This window comes from Rhinichthys klamathensis, unplaced genomic scaffold, assembly GCF_029890125.1.
Source record: "Rhinichthys klamathensis goyatoka isolate OS25496 unplaced genomic scaffold, OSU_Roscu_1.1 h1tg000438l_1, whole genome shotgun sequence".
Lineage (NCBI taxonomy): Eukaryota > Metazoa > Chordata > Actinopteri > Cypriniformes > Leuciscidae > Rhinichthys > Rhinichthys klamathensis.
The window spans coordinates 912,830-937,953 of record NW_026606934.1 but is presented as its reverse complement, the minus strand read 5'-3'; the positions used below and the strand labels follow the sequence as shown (position 1 = coordinate 937,953).

The following is a 25,124-nucleotide window of genomic DNA, read 5'->3' as shown; positions in this document are numbered from 1 at the left end:
TGCGTTATGTAAATTTTATTTTCATGACTGGATTCCGGGGTTCCCTCTGCATCACGTAAATCGGGACATACCTTTATCTGCAGGAGGGATGGTGTCCTATATCCTCCTTTTGCAGCCACTTTGCGTCCACATTTCTTGCAAATTGGATATCTATCCTCGAGGACAACCACGCTTTTTTTCTACAAAGTATTTTCATACTGGCCATAATTCGCTTGGCGCTTCGGTTTCAGCTTCAGCTGGTTCTGCGTCACCTTTTTTGCGCGTTTGTTCTCCCGCCCTTCAATCAATGCTGTAGTTTCCGGAGTGTGTTTTTTTTTTTCTTTTATTATTTTTTACTCAGTAACGGATATGATTTCAAATGTAGCGAAGTACAATACTTCAAAGAAAACATACTTAAGTAAAAGTAAAAGTACAGATTTTAAAAACTACTTAAAAAAGTAGAAGTACACAAAAAAACTACTCAATTACATAACGCGAGTAAATGTAATTCGTTACTTTCCACCTCTGAAGGTTATTATCCCATTTCTTCTGGAATTTAAATCTGGGCTGTTTCACAACCAAAAGCAGCACAATGTTGTGGCATCATTATTCTTTGTCATTGATTCAATCCTTTGATTCATTATCATCGATTCTTTTTGTGAATAACGAAACACTGACCGTTCCAAGATGGCGGACGCACCGACGTGATTGAAGTTGCCGAATGTGGTTTCTATGTATAAATATCTATGGGGTTGGACTCCCAAAGCGATTCAACAGTCGGTTTTCCGGAAGTAAAAAACTCCATTAATTTTCTCCATACTGGGGGAATTGATTTTTGAACGACAACTTATAACCATTATACAAACTTTTTTTAAAATAATAATGTTTAACGGTGGAATTCCGGCTGAAAAACTATATTAACCATTATTCTGCAAAAAAAAAAAAAAAAAAAAAAAAAAAACTTCACAGATCTGGTAATTTAAACAATCAAGTCGTGTGTTAAGTACTGATACTGCTTACATGTTTGTATATTTTGAAATAAACTTTTTTGGGCTCAAATCATAGTTTTTTAATATAGTGATTCTCCTAATATCAAGTTGGTTTGATTAGTCTATAACAAATACTTTCAAAAAAATCCCTATGGGATAAATACTTCCAGAAAAACAAGGCTGACAGAACTTGTGCACTCTTCTTTAAGACAAATATAAAATGATACAACATTTGCACATGCCTTAAATAGGTAAATACTACAATTAATATATTTTAAATTGTCACATATCCGAAGCTATATATGACCAAATTAAAATTTTCTCAGTATTAGCTCACAAGCTAAGCAAATAATTATTTGCTTAACTATTTCTTTAAAAATGTTCTCTAAAATATTGAAAAATATAAAGATCTCGACTTTAGCCTTTATTATTAACCTAAACTATTCACCCGAAGCAGAGTCTTAATTCAACTATCAATCCTGCTTTCTTTTGCTCGCAAAGTGAGAAGTTGATCATCTCTCCAGTCAGAGAGTGTCTCTGTTGTGTTTTGTACCGGAAGAAATAATGACATATTCCTTTTATTCCTTAAAGACACATGTCCATTTTCAAAGGCTAAATCCTGTGATTTTTGTTGTTTTAAATTAAACATGTAGCTCTAAATAAATAATAGGTATGTGTGGTTTGTGAAGTGAAATCTTACATTACCTCAAAAGGATCTCTTCTACGGAGTTTGCTTTCCAGTGAGAGTGAAATCTCGTGGAATCTGAGCTGTCACTCAAACCTCGCGATATTTGTTGTTTACTGTTGGCGGCTGAGAGGGCCCGTCCCTTCTGTACTGGAAAGCTGGTTCTGACATTTGAATGAAAAACATCCTCTTAAAAGCGCAAAAACGATGGCTTCAGCTCTGGAGCAGTTCGTGAATAATGTGCGGCAACTTTCCGCTCAAGGTACGGACATTTACACCGCTCGTGAACACTCAGAGTAACGAATCCATGGGCTAACTAGCTTAATGCTAAAACTAGTTAGCGTGATAGCATGCTAGCTGTTTATACTTCAGGGAGTAACACATGGTATTTGTTTATCTTACTCTGTTCGTCCTACTACTAATAAAAAAACTTAAAGCTGCTGAATATTTCCACTTCGTAACCGTTAAGCTTTTATATTAGTGAAATTACTAGATGTGTCATGTTAGCTGAGTCATTTATAAAATATGGCATTAAATACCTATATAATAATTACAGTAAACCTGTAATTAGTTCTCTTCCGGATCTTCCTATTAGTTGCATTGACATCATGATAAAAAAAACAAAAACAACGTGTGTTATTTCTGTAAAGAGGAGTCGGTCAGAATCAATCTTACAATATTTTCAATTGTACTTATGCAGATTTATTTGGGTCCCCGCTTTTATATTTTTTTTTTTTAAAGATTGTTGCAATATCTGATACTACGGTCATCTTTATGGAATGTGATACTGGTTAATTGGAGATGGACAATATAATTAAAATTCATATACATACAGCAAAATACATCAACTGTACCAAATTGCAGACTGTTTTCCACTGACTCTTTTATGATAAAAAAACAACACAATTTTAAAGTTATGACATCTCTGTCACTGAAAAATATAATTGATGTGTTGGATGTATGAAGAATCAAATATAAAAGATTTGATGTTTATTATCAATGTTTCTCTGTCACGTATAGGAGACGTAACTGTTCATCATCATTTAGACCTTGATCGCATATGCATTTACTTTAGAATAATATCATTAATATGAAATCATGTTTTCATGCATAATAATGCTTCTTATGCTTCTCAGGTCAGATGACTCAACTATGTGAACTGATCAATAAAAGCGGGGAGCTTCTGGCCAAGAATCTCTCCCATCTGGACACTGTTCTCGGGGCGCTGGACATCCAAGAGCACTCGCTCGGTGTCCTAGCTGTTCTGTAAGTCCGTAGCTTGTTGAGTCCCATAGCACTGAGAGTTCATGATTTGTGGCCATCTGAAAGAGTTACTGTTTTACAGGTTTGTGAAGTTTTCCATGCCAAACATCCCTGATTTCGAGACCTTGTTTTCCCAAGTCCAACTCTTCATCAGCACCTGCAACGGAGAGCACATCCGATACGCCACAGACACGTGTACGAAAACACTTTTTTTTTTCCATCACACTGTTTCATTTGTATTCCTCTTTAAAAACAAATTGTTCTCCTTTTTCAGTTGCTGGTCTGTGCCATCAGTTGACAAATGCCCTTGTAGAAAGAAAACAGGCAAGTGTCTTTCCGCCATTTTAGAGTTGTTATCTTTAAATTACAGGTGAAACTCGAAAAATTAGAAGATTGCGCAAAATATTTCAGTAATTCAACTTAAAAGGTGAAACTAATATATAGACTCATTACATGCAAAGTGAGATATTTCAAGCCTTTATTTGTTATAATTGTGATGATTATATAGCTTATGAAAACCCCAAATTCAAAATCAGAATATTGTGAAAAGGTTTTCATAAGCTGTAAGCCATAATCATCAAAATTATAACAAATAAAGGCTTGAAATATCTCACTTTGCCTGTAATGAGTCTATATAATATATTAGTTTCACCTTTTAAGTTGAATTACTAAAATAAATGAACTTTTGCACGATCTTCTAATTTTTCGAGTTTCACCTGCACAAGAGTGATGTTAAGTTGTCTTGTTCTTCACAGCCCTTGCGTGGAATCAGTATACTTAAACAGGCCATAGACAAGATGCAGATGAACACAAATCAGCTTACCTCAGTGCACGCAGACCTGTGTCAGGTGAGTCTGGAGTCAGAGAACATTAGTGTGCGTTAGTACAGTTTTATTAACTTGTTATAGATAATTAAAGATGTATTTGTGTTTTAAGCAAAGTAAGAGGCAACAGTAAACACTGAAAATGATAATACAGGGATGTTTTGGTGATTATTATTTGTTGTAGGAGAAAGTCTGTCATTGTAATAGCTAATTGATAGATGTGGCCCTTTAGAACAAACTAAACATTATGTCTGACAAATATGAACAATTAAATCCCTACAAAGCTGTCAGTTTCAGTAAATGAAAGAACGTTCTGGCAAGAAACGCAGGCCGAGATGTTTTATTAGTCAAGTTGATCATTTTAGACAGAAAAATGTGACTTTTTGAGTTTTAATTGTTTAAAGTCCACCTGTAGTCAATCATTTTATCCCTTAAAACTCATCTTTGATCACCAAAATGACGTTTTTTCAGGCCTTAAAATAGTTTGAATGTAACTCGACACCTTTGTCTCATTTAGTATTCGTGGTTCTATGAATATGCAAATACAATCTACAGATCAGTCATGATTGAGGAGACTTTGATAGTCTTTCGGGAGGTTTCCCGGACAGCGTTTAAATTAAGACAGGAGTAGGCCTTAATCTAGAACGATTAATTAAACATGGCGTTCTGAAACACAGATTAAGATTATGAAGTCCTTAACTAAAATAAATTTAAAACCAACTGTGCTAATCTTACTTAGCATGAGCAAGTTTGCCTATAAAACATGGAGTGAACCATGAAAAGCTTAAAATTGTATGAAACCAAGAAGAAAACTTTACTTGGCAAAGAAAAACTGCACACTTCAGATTCAAAAGAAATGCCTGGAAATGTATTTGTTATTAATTCAATGCAAATTAACCCATCTAGAGCAATACAACGACTTCAGGTAAGATTGAATCATAAGCTTTATTATTACCTTACTGTTTTCTGTACATTACAGTAGTAATTCAATACCGGTGTTGTGGAAGAATATACAAACCTAAAAAAAACCTGTTGTTGACGACCTTGATTTCCTGGAGGAAGGCTAGAGCTAAATTGAGGCTCAAATTAAACCTGCCAGGAGGCTTCAGATTAATGTTGTGTTTGAAAGAAGACACGTGTGTTTATATATATATATACATGTGTATATGTGTATATATATATATATATAGATATATAGATCTTCACTAACATAGACAACAAGTGATCCTTGTGTCATCTTTGAAACAACATTAATCTGAAGTTAAACCTCCCTCGTGTCAGGTTTAGTTAAAGGACAAGTTCGGTATTTTACACATTTTACACTATTTTTACACTTCGGTTTCTGCATCCACAGAAACCAAAAATTCTCCGGCCAGCACCATGTGTCCAAATTTCAATCTTAACCGTTTTATTTCATCAGAAACGATCTTAAAATAGGGCTTTAAGTGTAAAATACCGAACTTGTCCTTTAAGCCTCAGTTTAGTCCTGAAATAGCTCCAATCTTCCTCCAGGAAATCAGTTTATTAATCTGTGGACTAGACTTTAAATTTAGGACTATTTAAAGTAACACTATGTAGTTTTTCAAGCTTCATAATATATTTCCAAGACCCTTGTGATGGTACATCGACTTACAGACATGTCTGCCATAGCCTGACGTGGTCTGTAGGGCTGTAGTCAACCAAAGAAATCCTTAGAAAGAAAAAAAAAGACGCAATGTTTTGCATTTTGATTGAACATTTATTAAACATTCATTCAACCAAAGAAATCCTTAGTCGACCAAAGTCCTGTCCTGTGCAACGATCAGTCGACTAAAAAAAAGAAAGAAAAAAAAAGACGCAATGTTTTGCATTTTGATTGAACATTTATTAAACAATTGTCATAGAGCATTTATAAAACAACAACGAAAAAACATCAATAATACATAAAACTATAATAATAATACAATTCTTTGAAAATTAAGTGATTTTTTTTAACTGCAAAGTTAAAAAACTCTGTCCTAGGTCTATATCACAATCGCGCACCTGACCGCACCACACGCTACACAAAATATAACTTCTAAAACTGCCAAATAATGAAAAATCCTAACAAAAGCTCTCGTTTATACAGGCTGTAGTTATATTCTTCTTTACTTTCAAAGCTATGGGTTAACTTTTGTTCCGATCTAGGCGTTTTAAAACATACACACAAAAAACCCAAATAGCCTAAAAAACAATCCTAATAATAATAGGCTGTATAGTAGGAAGGCGTATAGGTTTATTTTTGTTTTGTTACATTATTTAGGCTATTTTCAAACGCTTCAAGTGTACAAATAAAAACAAAAACATAAGAAAACACAATCTATTGAGTCAGCATAATAAAGCCGTTAAAGGGATACTCCACTTTTTTTTGGAAATAGGCTCATTTTACAACTCCCCCAGAGTTAAACTGTTGAGTTTTACCGTTTTTGAATCCATTCAGCCGATCTCCGGTTCTGGCGGTACCACTTTTAGCATAGCTTAGCGTAAGTGATAAACATCAGAGGGTTAAACAGACCTTTTCTTTTTCAGATGTTTATTGTGTGACTAATAATAATGCAGCCCTGTGTTTACAGTTATGCCTGTTAGCCAAGTGCTTCAAGCCTGCAGTCCCGTTCCTGGAGCTGGACATGATGGATATCTGCAAGGAGAACGGAGCGTACGACGCAAAGCCCTTTCTTTGTTTTTACTACTATGGAGGCATGATCTACACGGGTCTGAAGAACTTTGAGCGGGCACTGTATTTCTTTGAACAGGTATTCATTTTTTGCATGCATTTTGTGGAAGAACATCGTTATGGTTGTGCTTTGGCGCTGCGTGACGACACTGTAATGAACTGATCTGCACAACAGATAATGCTTTACAGTGAACTCTGTTAGAGAGATGCATATGGCAGTTTATCTGTTCAGTAAAACACTTACTGTCCTGTTGAGTGTTAAAAACACCATCATCTCCGTGACACTTTTACAACATCCCTCAGTTCTCTGCATCTCCTAAAGCCAAGCTGATGTTGATTCTTGTTTTATTACGAGATCGGTCTCGTTTTATTTTCTCCAGCAGACTCTCCTCTGTTCTCTCTCTCACACACTCTCTCTCACACACACACACACACACACACACACACACACACACACACCACAAACACACACCAACTCAAACACTCTCACACACACTCGCACACACTCTCGCACACACAGACACCAACTCAAACACTCTCACACACACACACACACACTCGCACACACTCTCGCACACACAGACACCAACTCAAACACTCTCACACACACACACACACAAACTCGCACACACTCTTGCACACACACCACACACACAGACACCAACTCAAACACTCTCTCACACACACACACACACACTCGCACACACTCTCGCACACACACCACACACACAGACACCAACTCAAACACTCTCTCACATACACACTCGCACACACTCTCGCACACACACCACAAACACACACCAACTCAAACACTCTCACACACACTCGCACACACACCACACACACAGACACCAACTCAAACACTCTCACACGCACACACACTCTAGCACACACACCACACACACAGACACCAACTCAAACACTCTCACACACACACACTCGCACACACTCTCGCACACACACCACACACACAGACACCAACTCAAACACTCTCACACGCACACACACAGTCGCACACACTCTCGCACACACACCACACACACAGACACCAACTCAAACACTCTCACACACACACACACACTCGCACACACTCTCGCACGCACACCACAAACACAGACACCAACTCAAACACTCTCTCACACACTCGCACACACAGACACCAACTCAAACACTCTCTCACACACTCGCACACACAGACACCAACTCAAACACTCTCACACGCACACACACACTCGCACACACTCTCGCACACACACCACAAACACACACCAACTCAAACACTCTCACACACACTCGCACACACACCACACACACAGACACCAACTCAAACACTCTCACACGCACACACACAGTCGCACACACTCTCGCACACACACCACACACACAGACACCAACTCAAACACTCTCACACACACACACACACTCGCACACACTCTCGCACGCACACCACAAACACAGACACCAACTCAAACACTCTCACACACACTCGCACACACAGACACCAACTCAAACACTATCACACGCACACACACAGTCGCACACACTCTCGCACACACACCACACACACAGACACCAACTCAAACACTCTCACACACACACACACACTCGCACACACTCTCGCACGCACACCACAAACACAGACACCAACTCAAACACTCTCACACACACTCGCACACACAGACACCAACTCAAACACTCTCACACGCACACACACACTCGCACACACTCTCGCACACACACCACACACACAGACACCAACTCAAACACTCTCACACACACACACACACACACACACTCGCACACACTCTCGCGCACACACACCACAAACACAGACACCAACTCAAACACTCTCACACACACTCGCACACACAGACACCAACTCAAACACTCTCACACGCACACACACACTCGCACACACTCTCGCACACACACCACACACACAGACACCAACTCAAACACTCTCACACACACACACACACACACACACACACTCGCACACACTCTCGCACACACACCACAAACACAGACACCAACTCAAACACTCTCACACACACTCGCACACACAGACACCAACTCAAACACTCTCACACGCACACACACACTCGCACACACTCTCGCACACACACCACACACACAGACACCAACTCAAACACTCTCACACACACACACACACACACTCGCACACACACCACAAACACAGACACCAACTCAAACACTCTCACACACTCGCACACACTCTCGCACACACAGACACCAACTCAAACACTCTCACACACTCGCACACACTCTCGCACACACACCACACACACACAGACACCAACTCAAACACTCTCACACACACACTCGCACACACTCTCGCACACACACCACACACACAGACACCAACTCAAACACTCACACACACACACACACTCGCACACACTCTCGCACACACACCGCACACACACCACACACACAGACACCAACTCAAACACTCTCACACACACACTCGCACACACTCTCGCACACACACCACACACACAGATACCAACTCAAACACTCTCACACACACACTCGCACACACTCTCGCACACACACCACACACACAGATACCAACTCAAACACTCTCACACGCACACACACCACACACACAGACACCAACTCAAACACTCACACACACTCTCGCACACACTCACACTCTTGCACACTCACACAGACGCACACACACACACAAACACCAACTCAAACACTCGCACACACTCTCGGACACACACCACACACAGACACCAACTCCAACACTCTCACACTCGCACACACACACACACACACACACACACACACACACAAACACTCTCACACGCACACTCTCGCACGCACACACTCTCGCACACACACACACACACACACATACACCAACACGCATACACACACTTCTCTCTATTTATTTTTATATGACGAGACACGCGTGGGATTTTTTTTTTTTTTTTACCTACATACTAAAAAATGTATTAATGTAAAATGAATCAAACTCTAGCACTGATTTTGCAGTTGTTTTAACAGAAAGTTAATGACCAAATAAAAAGCACATAAAAATCATTGTGAAATTCAAAATAATTTCTGGTATTATAAATATATTGTAAATCTCCAGTATAATTTGCATCCTAATGTCTAATAATTTCCCAGTAAATAAGTATCTATTCTACTCTTCCAGCTTTAAGTGAATCGTTCTGTCTATCTTCAGGCAATAACCACTCCTGCGATGGCTGTCAGTCACATCATGTTAGAAGCGTACAAGAAGTACATCCTCGTGTCCCTCATCCTTCACGGCAAAGTCCAGCAGCTTCCCAAATACACGTCACAGATCGTGGGCCGATTCATCAAGGTGAGCCTCGACATCAGGGCTGCACGATTAAGCGCAATCAACATGAAATGGGGTTCAAACTTTTTGTATTATTGCGATTATGAAATCACAAAGGCTGCCATTATTTTTATGTCCGTGACATACGGCTCTGTGGTCAGTAGTAAACGCGGCTCCATCTGAAAGCACTGTGAGTTTGAGTCGCTTATAACGTGCATTTGAAAACAAACATCTTTCCAAACAGGGGCCGGTTTCACAGAGCTGTTTTAGACCGGTCTATAGTGTTAGACAAGTCCAAAATTTGCTCATAGACTAAACAGTAAGTTAGACTGTTTCACAAAAATAAAGACTGACTTAGGGGGCTTTCACACTAGCACTTTTGGTGCGCACCCGGGTTCGAATGACGTCAGAGTTTGGTTCGTTTGGATGATGTGTGAACGCTGTCTTCCGAACTCGGGTGCGTACCCGCGAACCGTACTCGGGTGCGCTTAAAAAGGTGGTCTGGGGTGCGGTTCATGTGAACTCCAGTACGGTTCGCTGCTGATATGAACGCAATCGAACCAAACCGCGGAAGTGAACCGCTATTGATGACGTATAATGTATAATGTGGTCGACAGGACAGTCGTCAGTGTGTGTGTGTGTGTGTGTGTGTGTGTGTGTGAGAGAGATGCCCTCTGGTGTTCAGAGGGATATGATGTGTGTGTGTGTGTGTGTGTGTGTGTGTGTGAGAGACGCCCTTTGGTGTTCAGAGGGATATGATGTGTGTGAGTGTGGGTGTGTGAGACGCCCTCTGGTGTTCAGAGGGATATGGTGTGTGTGTGTGTGTGTGTGTGTGTGAGACGCCCTCTGGTGTTCAGAGGGATATGGTGTGTGTGTGTGTGTGTGTGTGTGAGACGCCCTCTGGTGTTCAGAGGGATATGATGTGTGTGTGTGTGTGTGTGTGTGTGAGACGCCCTCTGGTGTTCAGAGGGATATGGTGTGTGTGAGACGCCCTCTGGTGTTCAGAGGGATATGATGTGTGTGTGTGTGTGTGTGTGTGTGAGACGCCCTCTGGTGTTCAGAGGGATATGATGTGTGTGTGTGTGTGTGTGTGTGTGTGTGTGTGGGTATGTGAGACGCCCTAAGGTGTTCAGAGGGATATGATGTGTGTGTGTGTGTGTGTGTGTGTGTGTGTGTGAGACGCCCTTTGGTGTTCAGAGGGATATGATGTGTGTGAGTGTGTGTGTGTGGGTGTGTGAGACGCCCTCTGGTGTTCAGAGGGATATGGTGTGTGTGAGACGCCCTCTGGTGTTCAGAGGGATATGATGTGTGTGTGTGTGTGTGTGTGTGTGTGTGTGTGTGTGTGTGTGTGTGTGTGTGAGAGACGCCCTCTGGTGTTCAGAGGGATATGATGTGTGTGTGTGAGACGTCCTCTGGTGTTCAGAGGGATATGATGTGTGTGTGTGTGTGTGTGTGTGTGTGTGTGTGGGTGTGTGAGACGCCCTAAGGTGTTCAGAGGGATATGATGTGTGTGTGTGTGTGTGTGTGTGTGTGTGTGTGTGTGTGTGAGACGCCCTTTGGTGTTCAGAGGGATATGATGTGTGTGAGTGTGTGTGTGTGGGTGTGTGAGACGCCCTCTGGTGTTCAGAGGGATATGATGTGTGTGTGTGTGTGTGTGTGTGTGTGTGTGTGTGTGTGTGTGTGTGAGACGCCCTCTGGTGTTCAGAGGGATATGATGTGTGTGTGTGAGACGCCCTCTGGTGTTCAGAGGGATATGGTGTGTGTGTGTGAGACGCCCTCTGGTGTTCAGAGGGATATGGTGTGTGTGTGTGAGACGCCCTCTGGTGTTCAGAGGGATATGATGTGTGTGTGTGTGTGTGTGTGAGACGCCCTCTGGTGTTCAGAGGGATATGATGTGTGTGTGTGAGACGCCCTCTGGTGTTCAGAGGGATATGATGTGTGTGTGTGAGACGCCCTCTGGTGTTCAGAGGGATATGATGTGTGTGTGTGTGTGTGTGAGACGCCCTCTGGCTTCAGATGAAGCAGTGTTTACTACCGATCAGCCGTTCTTCACTGACAAACTTCAGGAGAGCACTTTAAAGGCTCCATAAGCTAATCATCTTTTGTGTGTGTGTGTGTGTGTGTGTGTTTGTGATGTAAAGCCCCTCAGTAATGCTTACCACGAGCTGGCTCAGGTGTACGCCACCAATAACCCGGCAGAGCTGCGTCTTCAGGTCAGCAAACACAGCGAGACGTTTGCACGAGACAACAACACCGGCCTGGTCAAACAGTGCCTGTCCTCACTCTACAAGAAGAACATCCAGAGGCTAACCAAGGTCTGAAGTTACAGTAATCAGATGTTCTGCGTGTGCTTCATATACTGTGCTGATAAACGGAAATGCTGATCTCTGTTCTTTTGATTGACAGACATTCTTGACATTATCCTTACAAGACATGGCAAGTCGAGTTCAGCTCTCCGGCCCTCAAGAAGCCGAGAAATACGTCCTGCACATGGTAGGGAATCAGCTCCTCTAATCACATGCTTATTGTGTGATGTTCGCCATTCGAAATGAATGGGGAATTCTATAAAATATTATTATTAATCAGCCACAGTGGTTACACAGTAGTGTAAATATACATCCAAATGAAAAGCCTAATAAAAGTAAGTTATTCTGTGTAAGCGACTAGGGAATGTGCAGCCGCTATGTAACTATGCAAGTAAAAAAGGAAATTGCACAATTCTGACTTTCTTTTTCTTTTTTGCGAGTTACTCTGATGAAAATTAGACATGAACTAGTGTAAATGTAATTTTTATCATAGTTTTATTAATATTTTGAATGATCTTTTTTAAAATATTTTTCATGTTAATTTAAGTTTAATTTTTAGATTTTTAATATGCGCTTTTGTCATTTTATTGTTATTTTTTAAATATTGCTAAATTTATTCTTTATTTTAGTTTATTTTGATTTTTGAATTTTCAGTTAATTCTAATGATTAAACTTTTTCTAATTTTCTGTTAGTTTATCAACTTGTATTTATATTTTATTCTATTTCGGCTTTATTTAAATCAACAGAATTGTTTTGATAGTTTTAGTATTAGTTAACAATAATAACCCCTGAAATAAACGTACAGTTGCGAGGGGAAAAAAAGTCAGAATTGTGAGATAAAATTATTTTTTTAATTCTGTGGCAGAAACAAGCTTCCATATATAACGGTGTAATTTAAAATAATAATGAAATATATATTTATTTCCTGTTGAAAATCACTGTACTGAAATTTTTTTGTGATGACTACTTGAAACATTTTATTTAATCAATTTTTCTCGCATGCTCTGCAATATTTACAGATTGTTGGTGCTCAAATCTTTCCTTTTTCGTCTCTCAGATTGAGGATGGAGAGATTTATGCAAGCATCAACCAGAAAGACGGCATGGTCTGTTTCCATGACAACCCTGAGAAATACAACAACCCTGCAATGCTCCACAAAATTGACCAAGAGGTTAGTAATTATAAAACAGTGCTTTTCTCACTTCACTGCTTATGTAGAAGAAAACAAGAACATTACGCCTAAAATACAACCAGAGAACAACATGCAGTGTATATTTACACCCTCATTATCTCCTTAATCATCTCTTTCAAGGATATTTGAGAGAAATCTGACTATTTTTATGATAAATGTAATATATATGAAGATGAAATGTCAGATTCTGCACTACTTGAATTAAACTATAAATGTGAAACTCGAAAAATTACAATATGGTGCAAAAGTTAATTTATTTCAGTAATTAAACTTAAAAGGTGAAACTAATATTTTATATAGACTCATTACATGCAAAGTGAGATATTTCAAGCCTTTATTTGTTATAACTGATGATTATATAGCTTATGAAAACCCCAAATAAGCTGTAAAATCATCACAATTATAACAAATAAAGGCTTGAAATATCTCACTTTGCATGTAATGAGTCTATATAATATATTAGTTTCACCTTTTAAGTTGAATTACTGAAATAAATGAACTTTTGCACGATATTCACATTTTTCAAGTTTCACCTGTATGTTTATGCACAACTGATTTGTTATTCATTATATAAGGTTTATTTCAGATATTTAAACGCATAAGATCACCTGAAATGTATCGACTCATATGTTATTGGAGAGTATTTGAGTCTCGACTGATGTCTCGCTGTTAATCTGTCTCTGACTCTAATCCAGATGCTGAAATGTATAGAATTGGATGAAAAACTTAAGTCCATGGATCAGGAAATCACCGTGAATCCCCAGTTCGTGCAAAAGGTACCAGTTTGAGCAAAATTATGAATCAAAGCTCTTATAACGAGGTAGGGGTGTGCGATCTGATGAGTTTATATCGTGATCGATCTTGAAGATGTCTGACTGCGCTGACTGGCCAATCAGTGATGGGAATAACGGCGTTATCTTTCTCAGTGACGAGTAATCAAACGAATAGCTGGGTTTCAGTCACGTGATTATGATGACGCGCGAAATTCAGATGGAGCGCAATGGACGAGATGGAGGAAAGTCTGTACTGTACTACTTTACACGCTATTACAAGAGAAAGATATAAACACAAAATCAAACATATGTTGGACGTGATCCTTACGTTGTGAATACCCCTTTTCCACCAAAAAAGAACTGGTTCGGAACTGGTGCTGGTTCAAAGTTGGTTCGGAGTTGGTTCAACTTGCGAACCTTCTCAGAACCTGTTTGTTTTTCCACTGACTAGAGCGCCCAGCGAACGGCGTCGTTACGTCACCATACGTCTTAGCTAGAAACGCTTGCAAGTACAACATTACTTTGGGATTATCTCTAACTCGTGAACCAAGAAGGCTTTAAAAACAATTGAAATATGTAAGTCTTTTAATCTTTTCCTTTGATATGTAATCTTTTCTGATTAGTTATGTAGCCTACTCCTGTCTTGTGTATTTTTTTTCTTTCAATTTATTTGTTCTATATTGTGACTGTTTTCTCCTTTGTTTACATAACGTTTTTCAATAAAAAAAATTGATAAAATAAAACCTAGAAACGCTTGCGCCAACTTCAAGCATAACAATTACAATGGCGGACTACATCGTGTTTCTGCAAATGTTTCTCCTGGCTTTGCGATCCTATATTATGGTCAGAAAAGGTGTTTAGAACACATCTAAGCCCCCGATGTAGGCATGACGTGGTAAAAGAACGGTTCTAGTCCAGCAAAGAGTTGGTGCCGCTTTGGAACCAGTTTTCCTGGCCGAGAACCGGTTCTTTGGCTGTCGAAACACAAAGAACCGGTTCGCGCGCAGGCACCGGCTCCGAACCGGCTCTCAAAATGCGTTGGTGGAAAAGGGGTAGAAGAGGAGCGATTTTTCAACTGAATTGAAAGATTGTCCTGCCATCGAGGCGGTAGATATCAGCAACTACCTCGTCTTACAGACATACTTTGACTTTACAAAGTTCGGAAACGTTACACAAACACAGCCAACTTAAGGCGAGACACGGCAGGCAAAAACATCGGGGGTTTTTTCACTGGTCAATTTTGAGATTTTGGGATATTTGTCTTCAATAACATGTCTTCTTTCAGACTTGTGGTGAAAAAAGTCCGAAATACACATTTAGGTCTTTATTTAACTACACTTTGTCGGTTCGCGTCTGTAGATTTCTCATAAATTCATCAAAAGTTGTCGTTATAAATCATCCCTCTGCTCCGCGATCTGCACCCTGTCATCACACACACCGTTAGAAAGCTTTCTCTCCTGAACAATACTGCCGGATCCAAATATGGTCATTTTCTTTTTATCAGCAACCAATCGTGAAAGTAAAAGGGGGGATTTTACTCTAAATGCGCAATCTCATTGGCTGACGCTAAATCTTTAAAGCCCGTTTTCTCAAAATGACTTTTCTCTCACACTCCAAGTCCAAAATCTCCACTTCAGTAGCACCTATATACACCACACTTTCCAGTCTTGTACCTAGTTATATTATGAAGACATTTACTGAGGGATTTGTAAATATATTATTCCTAGCCTGATTTATATAACTTTTTATTCCAAAAAACATGGAGAAAATCATTTTTTTAAGGCTATTGGCAGTATATTCTGATTTACAGGATAACAAATTAAGTAGATATCCATAAATCCCTCTGTAATTTTTTCCCCATCTAATATGTGAACACAATGAAAAAATTATTTTGAACCTGGCTTTATCCAATACTCAGATTTCGTTTTTTTAAATATATGCAAACGAGCGCATATTTAATTAGATTATGCCTCATTTGCATATTTAAACATTAAATTACAGAAAACTTGTAATACATTTTTTTCTCATCTTAATGTAGGTAATCAACTGGCAAAGTTTCATGGTGATATCTGCTAGTTAAAAAAATTACCCTATTCACCTGTAGTGTCTCGTCTTAAGTTGTAGCCCTTAACTGTCACCTGCCCGTATACGGGCAACCTAAGTTTACTTCACTATATTACTATTAAATCCTAATCTAGTCATGACAAACTATATATCGTTGGAAAGGTCTAAGACTCCTTAATTGATATTTTAGCGCTGTTTTTTTCTTACAAATTATGTATGAACAGTAATATATGAATTTATGACAAGAGTGCGCCTCAAAAATCAACTTCATTACTGGAGTTTCTGACCTTTGTCACAAAAAGTTGACGCACACACTTTTAATAATTGAAACTTTGCTTTTTAATGCTAAAAGTTCATAATAAAACATAATCTAGTATTTGTCAATAAAAAATGATAAAATTATATTTTAAAAAGTAAAGTAAAAAGTATAATATATATTATATATAGTTTTTTATTATTATTATATCACATATTTTAGTAGTTATCATAAATTAGGTATCATTTGAAAGCTTACGAACTCAGAATTCATCCTGTGAAAACCGTTTTGAAATTGGACGTTGCGTTACCATAGAAACGGTATTTTTTTTATTAGGCCCCTCCTCTTTTGGGCATCATCTTTCATAATTTATTATCAAAAATGTTCTAATCTTGACAAAACACATATTTTCAGAAAGGTCCGAGTCTCAAGGTCTCAAGGAAGACCGAGGGTGTCCGAGCATTATATAGTTTGTTTATAAATAAATTACAAATTTCAGCATTAAAATAATCTCTGTAGCCTATTGGTATCATCTGCAACGTATCATTCTGGAACCCGGAAAAAACGTGGAAAAAAAAAACGTTAGATTAATTAGCTGCGCAGTACTTGGTAGCCTTGTCCGCCTAAATCATAGGTCAGCAACCCGTGGCTCTTAAGCGCCGCCCTAGTGGCTCCCTGGAGCTTTTTCAAAAATTTGAAAATGGAAAAAATAATTTTTGTTTTAATATAATTTCTGTAGGATGAAAAACATGACAAACATTCTTAAAGTTTTTCGACGTTGTAAAAATGTGTATAATAAATATTTAATTTCAACATTTCTGGCAACGAAGAATTTACGTCATAGACTGTGACACACGTGTCTGTCAGATCGGCGTGATGCTAGACCGGTGGCTGACAAACAAACCGGCGGGTGTGTCATGGGCCATGGATCCCAAGGGGAAAAAGAGAAAGATAGCTGAGCACTCCCAACGCACTCTAGTGCGGCGCGGGACTAGATTTGATGGCCGAGCGCGGGCGCGGGCGGTAATGCACTCACTCTACTAAAACAAAATAGAAACGATTTACAGGCCAGAATTTCTATTCATAACGTGTTTGCAGCGTTGAGCGATGTAGCCAATCACAGACAAATGTGTTGATTTTTTGAACGCAATGGCCAATCAGAAGCATTTAAGATAGACTCCCCTCACGCTCAAAACTGACTTTTTTGTTCAGTGCTGAATTCTGTATGCTGGCAAATCCTCCAATTATAACGAACAAAGTGTGGATATTATGAAAGATTCATTGTGCAGTCAGCTTCATTGATAATAACAGAGATGTGTGAGATCGCGATGAACTGTCAGCTTTTTAAGAATTATTAAGAGAGCGCACTTTGCGCGCATTCAGTCATGGCAAACCATGCACGCAGTAAACTGCTTTCTTTTATGTTAAATTAACAGTGGTTTGTGTTTTAATGCTTTAATAACAAATAATTTATCAGGAGGATGTATGGTGGCGACACGTAGGCTAACTTGAAAGTATTTGGAGGTACAGAAAAAAGTGTATTTGCGGGCGGGAGCGGGACAAAACATAAATGTTGGGGGCGGGAGAAAGAAAGTTGAGAACGTCAGTTATAACAACCCACGCATTAAAAATGGTCGGGTTAAAATTAGGGCTGTCAAATGATTAATCACGATTAATCACATCCAAAATAAAAGTTTTTTTTTACATAATATATGTGGGTGCACTGTGTATAATTATTTTGTATATATATAAATACACACACATGCATGTATATTTAAGAAAAAAATATAATTTATATATAAAATATTTATATTTATATATAATATAAATTATATATAAATCTATATACAGTATATACATGAAAATATTTCTTAAATATATACAAGCATGTGTGTGTATTTATATATATAAAATAATTATACACAGTGCACCCACATATATTATGTAAAAAAAAACTTTTATTTTGGATGTGATTAATCACGATTAATCATTTGACAGCCCTAGTTAAAATCGGGCTCGGGCTCATAATTATGGTTAATGTGTCGGGCCGGGCTTGATTTTTTGGGCCCAATCTAAGCTCTAATTTGTAGCCTACTTATCATTTTGATACTAGAGGGCTAATATAACACTTACAGCATGTGTTGCCTTCATTATAAGGCTTATATAAAGCTTTTAATTTTTTGCGGCTCCAGACAGAATTTTTTTATTTTTTTTTTTGGTCCAATATGGCTCTTTCAACATTTTGGGTTGCCGACGCCTGGCCTAAATAAATTATAAATAAACATAAAAACTAGTAAGCTATTTGCAGTATATTAAATCGTTTTTGACCTAATTATTTTGCACTGAAATGACACACTCGAGTCTGACAGCGTTGCATCACGTGCACCTGCGCAATATCATAGCCTATGATTTCCGAAAATAGTACTATGTCAACTATTGATATCAGAACTGTTGAGGAATATGCGACATAATTTAGACAATTGTTTTTGTCATATGTTTATAATAGACACTATCATGCTCTCTCACCGAGGCTGAACACAGGAGCTCAGCTTCCCGCTGAGACACAAATAGACTATTAACTTAAAGCTTTTACTCTTAAACACAAAAGGCACGTCCACTTTAATAAAAAAATAATATTTATTAAACAAACCAGATCTAGACGAGAGCAGAAACTAAATAAAGTGCATAACTGAAAAATAAAGCATAGGCTCAAAACTAGGGCTGTCAGTTAAACGCGTTATTAACGGCGTTAACGCAAACCCATTTTAATGGCGTTAATTTTTTTATCGTGCGATTAACGATCTTTTTGGCCAAGCAAACTTTGTAGTTTTTTTCACATGCTTTTGCAACAGGATGCGGCGCTGCGCTGTGAAACCCATTCATTTCAATGGCTTGCGCCGCGCGAGGACGTTTTTAAAGCGCAAGCGGATCTAACGTTAGCTAGACCGGAAACAAAACAACAGGCACGCCGCACACACTTGTTTGGGCTCGCGAGCAGGCCAAATAGTTGGTTAGCGTTACGTTTTGAGTGGATGACGAGCGCGAGACGCCGAAATGGATGCCAATAAGATTCTGAATGGAAAGTTTACTTTTAAAAAGTTGCCCAATGGTTCCTTTGACGAGTACAAAGTGATCTGTGTGTGTTGTCGTTGTGAACTGAGCTATCATCATCGTAGCACGTCCAGTCTGAAATACCACTGATGATGCAAACACACACACACACACACACACACACACACACGCACACAGATGCGAATTCTCCGCCCCCTCGTCAATATCAGGACCTCGTCAGTGTTTCTTTCACCCTTTTATTGATGGACAGTGTTACATTGTGTGAGAGATTATTTGCTCCAAGTGAGAATGTTAGTGTGAAATTGAACACAGTATATGCTAATGTTGTTTTCAATAAAAAAAACATTTGCACAAAGCAAGCCGATCCACTTTTCCATGTTGATAAGAGCATTAAAATGAGAAAAAATAATGGGACAAAAAGAAATCAAGAGACATTTAGAATAGATAAAAATGTGCGATTAATCGCGAGTTAACTATGACATTAATGCGATTAATCACGATTAATTATTTTAATCGTTTGACAGCACTACTCAAAACAAATACAAACAGTGGGAACAGCACGATGCATTGGGTTGGGCTAATCCAAAACAAGTGAAAACAAGGGGGTGAAACATGTGCTCTGAAAACACCCCCATTAGCAATTAGTGCTTTCCATCTGATGAAATTAACACGGCAAAAATCGTCCAATCATAATTTTGGTCGAGCCAGAACGTGTCGACTGGGAGATTACAGCCCTAGTTCCAATCTGGATATTCTCGATAGTACATCTCAAAATTGCGATTCAGATTGTGATTGTTTGTTATAAGATCGTGATATGTAATTCTGGGAAGATCGCCCATCCCTATAACCAACAGGGGCCGGTTTCACAGAGAGAGACTTCGACTACGGCTTAGATATCCTCCTGGGACCCAAGAATAGACTTTTGTCCACTGTAGTGGACATTATATTTTAGTGAATTTCTCTGACATCATACATGTCACATGACACAACCTGGGTGTCCTGTAAAGAGCACATTCAGGACTTGTCAGAGATACCAAATGTTTGGAGGTTTCACCATTAAAACAACTTCTCCTTGGTCTTTAAAAATGTCTGACATTAATTTAGTGATCAAATATAGCATTCTTATGGAAATATGATAATATAGTGTAATTATAATATAAATTGGACTACTTTTCAAATTGTATTTCATAAAACAACATCTCAGGAAAATGTTAAGGGGTTTCAAATAAAAAAATTACTCTCTGTTATCAAACGTGTCCACTGTAGAGGACATCAGGACTTAAATCATGTTTATCAGGCATTCTGGGAGACACAACAAGTGAATATGGAAATAAATTATACATCAATATTCCTATGAAATATTAGATATTATTATTAAAATGTTGCCAGAATTATTACTCCAATTATTACACTTCTTTTTTCAGTAAATGTTGCTCCAAGAACACATTAATGTGCAAATTAGATACAGTGTATAGATACATTGCATTGAATGGGAATATTAATTTATGGCCATTTTACCCACATATTGCAAAAAGTAAAATGGTGTATCAATTCATTCCATTATTTCTTTCATAACATAGGTGAGAATAATCTTTATACAAATTTTGGTTGAAAAAATCCTGAAACCCCAAAATGTATTGGTGATTGAAAAAAAATCCCATTGTTTTTGCCTATACATATAATTTCATGTCATTTTATTTTTTAAACAACTTAGTCCTGGCGTCCACTACAGAGGACATAGCATAACGTATGAATAAAATGTTATTTTATATATGCGTTTTTGTTACCATTTGTTTATTGTGCTCTAAACAGTGTGATGACATGGAAAAAAAACAAATTCAAAAAACTTTTTTTTTCTGGGTCTCAGGAGGATATAGTAGAGAGTCAGACTTCAGATAGATGGACCGTTGCACAAAGCACTGAGGACTCTGACTATCTTAAGTAGGACTACACTGCAATGCATTCTGGGTAAAATAAGACACTTTTCAAAACAGAAAACCATGGCGGATCGAGTAGCGCATTCAACCGCTCGGTGCAGTTTACCCCAGCGGGAGATGTGTGTGTGTTGGAGGAGTGTAACAGTCACAAGGACATTTTACTGGGGGAATTTAGCGGAGAATGTAGAAACAAGAAGAAATGTTTAATTTGGAAAGGTCCATTTTCCCTTTTCTTTCGGCTGTTTGTAATGAAACTGATTGTTACTGCTGGTTGCCAAGGTAACGGATTGTTACTGCTGGTTGCTAAGGTAACGGATTGTTACTGCTGGTTGCCAAGGTAACAGAGTCTTAGACCTGAGTTAGCCTGGGGGAAAGTGGTCTAAATTAAGTCAGTCTTTATTTTTGTGAAGCAGTCCAACTTGAATTAGACTAGTCTATGAGCAAACTTTGGACTTGTCTAACACTATAGACGAATCCGGCGAAACTACCAGAAGTTAGCGGGCGCCATAACTGAGCTGTTGCTGGGTAGCGTTGCGCCATTGCCTCCTATTGTTTTAGTTGCAACTTGCGTCCACTGGAATAAACAGCCCGCGATTTACGACTGTCACTAACGTTACAACTTGTATAATGTCGAGTGGGAAAACATGTTGGCATTTTGAAAAATCATCGGATGCCAGGCGAAGAAGAAAATACTCTTGAATAGCTTTAAAACAACAGAAGGGGCGCATTAGGGCAGTAACGTTAGTAACATTACTGTTATGTCTGTTGTTAATGTTTGATTTGCTTGACTGTGACAGATTTTTTTTTAAATAAATTAAATTAAATTAAATATGCATTTTTTGCTATAGTAACAATTATTTAATGACATAAGTAAAAAAAAAAAAAAAAAAATGTAATATAGTCCTCAGCAAAATCTCCTCTCTAGCTATTTTTTCTATTCAATTAACATGCTATGGTCATTAAATGGCTTTCCTGAGCTAAATGTAAAGTTATGTGACATAATTGTTCTCCTGCTGTTATTTTGACCTCTTTCCATGGTTTTAAAACACTAATTGGTCGATATTATGTATACTTTCTAGCTGTAACGTTACCTTACCCTCGCCTTTTGCAATGTGAAAATGAGATAAATAATGGACACAAATGAAAAACATGAATTCGTTTATTTGATGTCATTCATTTATTTATTGCCAAATGGACAGATCTTTTTATAGTTTCCTCGTTAGCTAACGTTAGCCTAGCTAGCTTGCCAAGCTATTATCATAAATAATCTGTAAGATCGTTTGTACCTTCATCTGTGACTGGAGGCCACTGTCTAACATCATCAACCCAACAAGTCATTCTGCCTGGCGGTAGCTGGCATCGGAGGTTTGTTTACATACCGGTAACAGCTCAGTAATGGCGTCGCCACAAGATGGCAGCCTACACAGAACGCTCGTCGGATTCGTCTATAGTATAGCTCTGTGAAACCGGCCCCTGTGATTCCAGCATTTATTTGTGTGTTTTCCCGCTTCCAGAGTATGGGAACGCAGGAGGATGACGTCGGCAGCAAGACATCAAGCTACTCTTGAAGCTTTCGGGTGGATCACTGCGTCCCCCGCGTCCCCTTCCTCGTCCCAAAGCTGGAAAACCTTCATGCTCTGTTGAATATGGACTATATTGGAGGAAAACATAAATGTGTGGAATGACCCCCTTTTTTTGATTCTGTCACAGTGCACCCTAAACAAGAACTCATTTTTGTCAGTGTTTATTTATCAATGCTTGGTTGACATGCCACTGCATCATTTACGGTCTTACGAAATAAAGAAACTGGACTTCTTTAGTCAAAAGAGTTTAACTTGTCTTTATTGCAGCAACACAGAACAAAATAAAGAAACTATCTTGAGATCACACACAGGTGAAACTCGAAAAGTTCATTTATTTCAGTAATTCAACTTAAAAGGTGAAACTAATACTCATTACATGCAAAGGGAGATATTTCAAGCCTTTATTTGTTATAATTCTTACATTTGAAAACCTTTCACAATCTAATTTTGAATTTGGGGTTTTCATAAGCTGGACAATCATCACAATTATAACACATAAAGGCTTGAAATATCTCACTTTGCATGTAATGAGTCTATATAGTATATTAGTTTCACCTTTTAAGTTGAATTACTGAAATAAATGAGCTTTTGCACGATATTGTAATTTTTCGAGTTTCACGTGTAAAAAGCCGAGCTTGACCAATGTTATCATGTCAAAATGCATCTACAGGCTCTATTTAGTGCACTGACATTTACAGGATCTTTCGACAGCTTCTGTGATGTGATGCTCTTTCACCCAAAGACAGTTTGATCCATCAGCTGATGCGATGTTTAGTTCGCCCTGGAGCCGGATGTTCACTGCGGTTCACAGTGATTCAGCAGAGACGTGGCTCGTGGCAAAGGTGTGCTTTTGTTCCAGTCCTCTAGAGGTCTCTCATGATTTGGGCTTTACCATAAATAGATTACACATCATCACATACCTAGAAACTAATGCTACCTGAGCCTGACTTCCACGAAAACATGTTTAGGTCGTGAAAGAAAACGATGGGCATTTCAAACCAGGCTTTTCAGAAATAGGCGTTTAATATTATTTAGAAGAAATGCATGTTTCTTTAGAGGAATGTTACATATGTGCAGGTGAAACTCGAACTCGTGCAAAACTTCAGTAATTCAACTTAAAAGGTGAAACTAATATATTATATAGACTCATTACATGCAAAGTGAGATATTTCAAGCCTTTATTTGTTATAATTGTGATGATTTTACAGCTTATGAAAACCCCAAATTCAAAATTAGATTGTGAAAGGTTTTCATATGTAAGCCATAATCATCACAATTATAACAAATAAAGGCTTGAAATATCTCACTTTGCATGTAATGAGTCTATATAATATATTAGTTTCACCTTTTAAGCTGAATTACTGAAATAAATTAACTTTTGCACCGTATTCTAATTTTTCGAGTTTCACCTGTATGTGTCACTCCCAATTTAGATCATACAAAATTATTTATATATACAATTTATTTATGCTTTTGGGGTGTCTCTTATATTTCTGTGTCACTGCTAAAATAATTATAAAATTGAGGGTTGTGTATAGAATTATCAATGTTATTGAACCTCATTTCCTTCCTTGTAATATACCATTTATTGATGATTTAGGGGTGTTTCGTGCCGTATTTTCATGTGCCACTATTAAATTAGATGATAAAATGACGGGCTTTCTTGTTAAATTTCAATTAATTTTCTTTTAATATTATATATAAACAATCTAATGATGATTTTGGTGTGTTTATTAAGAGAGTGAGTTATCTTATATTCGTGTCACTAACAAAATAGATTTTCTGGTTAAATTTAAACTTATAGGCTACATTTTTTCTTGTAATATTATTCATAAACAAATTATTGATGATTTTGAGGTTTTTCTTATCTTATATTCATGTGGCACTATCAAAATAGATAATAAGGCTTTCTTGTTAAGTTTCAATTAATTGTTATTTTAATATTATTTATAAACAGTTATATTGATGATTAAGGGGTGTTTCTTGAGAGCATATGAATATCATAAACTCATGTATCACTAGCAAAAAAGATTTTTTTTTTTAAGTTGAAATTGAAGTTACATTTCAACTTACAGGCTTAATTGTTCTTGCAATATTATTCATAAACCATTAATTAATGATATTGTGGTGTTTCTTGGTCTTATTATCTTTTATATTCCTGTGTTACTATT

At 38.0% G+C, this 25,124-nt stretch overlaps 1 protein-coding gene across 1 annotated transcript; it reads left to right on the top strand.

Moving 5' to 3' along the window:
• The first annotated feature begins 1,757 nt into the window (after nt 1–1,757).
• On the top strand, nt 1,758–23,196 carry cops3 (COP9 signalosome subunit 3). The gene is made up of 12 exons (XM_056236105.1): nt 1,758–1,915; nt 2,790–2,919; nt 2,999–3,111; nt 3,191–3,240; nt 3,672–3,764; nt 6,332–6,511; nt 9,653–9,793; nt 11,911–12,084; nt 12,176–12,262; nt 13,134–13,247; nt 13,964–14,044; nt 22,885–23,196. Exons 1-12 carry the CDS (start codon nt 1,861–1,863, stop codon nt 22,936–22,938), a joined length of 1,272 nt encoding a protein of 423 aa, XP_056092080.1. The 5' UTR covers nt 1,758–1,860; the 3' UTR covers nt 22,939–23,196.
• The last annotated feature ends 1,928 nt before the right edge of the window (nt 23,197–25,124 follow it).